Genomic DNA, 3,594 nt, shown 5'->3' with positions numbered 1-3,594 from the left:
CCTGCTATCCTCTTGGAAGTCAGCTGAAAGTCCTGACGGTTTCGCAGCGCTGCTTTGGATAACACATCCCGTCACATTCCCCCAGTGGACGATGAGGTTTAAAGAGCACCATGAGACCTTCTCCAGCTCTGTCCTTGACCAGCACCCGCTACTGCATCTCCCTGTTGTGCTTGTGGCCTCACCCAGGTGCTTTAACTAGAAAGCTGGTGTGGATGTAGAGGCCCACAGCCTGGAGACATCAGTGCATCCACAGCCTTTGAGTCCTACAGTCCTGCCTGGCTTCTGGGGGGACCCGCACACTGCACCAAAACCCATGTTGGTGGGATGGGAGGAAGGAAAGGCGAGTTACCTTCCAAAACCAGGGGTTGTTGCAGCGGTGTAAGGACCTGTCTCATTGCTGGCGGGCAATGCATGGATTAGTGCCATAATTCTTGCAGTTTGGCAAGGCTGCATCAGACTGGAACGTATCTCTAGGTGGTGATATGGTCAGTCAATAGCCTTCATAATTAATCAAGCACTAATAGACAAATTAGAAATCGTGTCTCTTCAAAGCAGGAGGTGGAGGCAAATGGCTGGTGGATTTTAACTGTTTCGCTGCTTTGATTTTGTTGCCTGGTTTCACGTTGCTCCCTTGGAGATGGTGGGTTGTTTATAGGGGAAGTTTTGTACATAAACATGATTTCAAATTTAAATTATTCTCTTGATTACCAAACGCGGATGGTGAATTGAAAACTTGTTTTTCAGGCAACCACATGAAGAATAATATTACATTTTACACTCCACTAAATCAATGTAGCCCTAATTTTGCCATGCAGGAAATCAATTCCAGTCTTTGTAACAGTCGAAGATGTTATGAACAAAGTAATTTCGCAAATTATGGCAAGTAACACATTTATTGATGACTGTAGTTTAGGAATTTAGAATTTGTGAGTGCTGTAATATAATAAGGCCGTACTGGCAGGAGCTGAGTGAAATACAGATTATACGGTGAAACTGTAATGCATCATTTGCTATTAGTGGACTGGTAATAATTACCAGTTTCAAAGCAGCTTTTTCCATGTAATCTTTAGTCTCAGTCGTAACAGCCCTTCTCATTGACATTATGATTACACGAGCTGCCCTTATGATCTAGAATATCTAGTTGATGGGAATACTAAAATGTGGTAGCGAACGCTTGATGTTGTATCCTCATTAGAAGATAAAATGCTATTTTCTCTGACCCGATCTATAAGGTAGAGAGGCGAGGCAGCGTTACATTGTTAGCTCCCACCGTGGTGTTAAAAACTTCCACTTCATTATGGTGGAGCAAGATGAAATTTCCCCATTGAAGGTTTTTTTCCCGAGCTCACAAGTGAGCATAGGAATGTGAAAGTCCAATTGAATTTCCCTCTCATTTCAGCAGATTTAAGTATTTATCTGCACTCACATGCCTGGCACATCCTAAACACCGCAGTGCATTTTGTTCCGACGCCTCTTTCAGGATGAAACGTTGAATATTATTCTAAGGGCTTTTCAAGTGACTAAAGTGTTAAATGCCTGCTGTAGATGATTGAGTCTCTTTTTACTTGCCTGATTCAGCTTCTCGGGCCAAATGTAGAGTAACCACAGGGCTGGGAGGCAGGGAGGAAAGCTGCAATGGGGCCTCTCGTATCCCCAAATCATCGTTCAGCTCGCTGGAGAATGAAAATGCCTATAGGAAGCTTTTCTTCCCCTCCTCCCAAGTGAGATGGGAAACAAGACGAGCGCAGATAAAGCGATGTTTTCTTTCCAATTCTTCCACATTTGGCTTTTTCTTTTCCTTTCCTTCATATAAGGCAAATAGGGGAAACCTGACAGGCGCAGCTCTCTCAGTGCAGCACATACAGGAGTGGTGCCTACGGAGCAGATGCCTTTTAATGTAACTGTTGGATTAGGGCAGGAGTACGTGGTGCAGGCAGGTATCACCCCAAGCACTGATGCCCTTCGAGGGCTCCTGGTTTATTCCTCAGCAAACCTCACAATCATGTTTTGTTTTTTCAAATATCCCTAAACAGCAGCTCTACACGAACTGCTGGATGGGGCTGGGAATTAATTTTTATCCTCTGAGCTCCAGTTTCACTTTACCAGCATTTAGCAAAAACATCCATAGGGGGTGGAAGTGAATTATTTGCCAAATCACAGTCATCGATAAAAGCACTCTCACCTTTGCCATATCTCACACCACCCCTTCCTCATGGGCAGCCGTCAAAAACTTACTCCCTCCCCCTTGTTTTGCCATATATTAGAAGGGGCTGCTTTCTGCTGTCATTATTAGCTGGCTTTTTGTTTAGTTATTTATTAGTTGGTTGCTCTTTTATAATGTCCATGTTATCTCCAAAAATAAATTATCATGAAATAGAGTTCGCTTGCTACTTGCCAAAGTGGCATTTACCATCCTCAGCTTCTTTTCAGTGCGAGAGAAATAATGTGGCTCTGGCAGGGCACTCGGCCAGGCCTCCTGGCCACCCTCCAGCTCTTACCCTGGCGGAGCTGCTGCTCTCTCTGCCTTCCCCTTTCCCCATCCCATTCTCTATTTGATTAAACTTTTTCCCCTTTTTTTTTCCCTCTTTTTGCCCCAGAGTTGAATCTCTGCTAAAGAGCGGGAGATACTGTCCGGTTTTATACTTATTATTAGTCTCAAAATAAGGAGGAGGCTAATGTGGTGATGCCCAGCTTGCCAGCATTTGGGCTGCTTTGGGTTGCTGCTTTGAACCGATGTACGTGGTTTTCTGGAGTGCTTTTCAGAAGGTTTATAATTATTTATGTATTTATTTCAGTTTAAATATTAGCAGCCTCTGGCATCCATTGACTTTATCGTCTCTTATTGTTTATATCTTGTTTTGCTGCAGTTACCCACTGAGGGTTCAGGTCTGAACCCAGGGCTGGGGACAGCGGGAGGAGGTGGGTGGGTTTTGGACCTCCCCATCATGGTCCTCATGTCCCCCTGTCCCCTTCCTGCCCCTGAGTTGGGATGTCCCTTCCCCAGCTCCCAGCTGAGCATCCCAGAGGAGAGCAGCTTAGGCAGGGAGACGAGCTCTCACCCGCCGGTGCGTGGCCGGAGATTGACGCTGCTTGTTGTGTTATTTTGCAGGTAAAGACGAGCCCAGCAGCTACACGTGTACGACTTGTAAACAGCCTTTCAACAGCGCCTGGTTCCTCTTGCAGCACGCACAGAACACGCACGGCTTACGGATCTACCTAGAAAGCGAGCACGGCAGCCCCCTGACGCCACGGGTTGGTATCCCAACAGGACTAGGTGCAGAGTGCCCTTCCCAGCCACCTCTCCACGGGATTCACATTGCAGACAATAACCCTTTTAACCTGCTCAGAATACCCGGCTCGGTCTCGAGGGAGGCGTCGGGGCTGGGAGAAGGGCGCTTCCCACCCACACCGCCCCTCTTTAGCCCTCCCCCGAGGCACCATTTGGATCCGCATCGCATTGAGCGCCTGGGTGCGGAAGAAATGGCTCTGGCCACCCATCACCCTAGTGCCTTTGACAGGGTGCTGCGACTGAACCCCATGGCGATGGAGCCCCCCGCTATGGATTTCTCCCGGAGGCTGCGGGAGCTGGCCGGC

At 47.3% G+C, this 3,594-nt stretch overlaps 1 protein-coding gene across 1 annotated transcript in view; it reads left to right on the top strand.

Moving 5' to 3' along the window:
* Positions 1 to 3,594, top strand: part of LOC104410985 (B-cell lymphoma/leukemia 11A-like) — a gene marked incomplete at its 5' end in the record, with an annotated part of 60,345 nt that overhangs the window by 55,007 nt on the left and 1,744 nt on the right. Inside the window, 1 exon segment of the mRNA XM_010021301.1 lies at positions 3,110 to 3,588. Coding sequence (XP_010019603.1) covers positions 3,110 to 3,588 — 479 coding nt within the window.

Source organism: Nestor notabilis, unplaced genomic scaffold, assembly GCF_000696875.1.
Source record: "Nestor notabilis isolate BGI_N333 unplaced genomic scaffold, ASM69687v1 scaffold6469, whole genome shotgun sequence".
NCBI classification, from domain to species: Eukaryota; Metazoa; Chordata; class Aves; order Psittaciformes; family Psittacidae; genus Nestor; species Nestor notabilis.
Note: the sequence above shows the minus strand (reverse complement) of the source record. Positions and strands in the feature narration are given on the sequence as shown.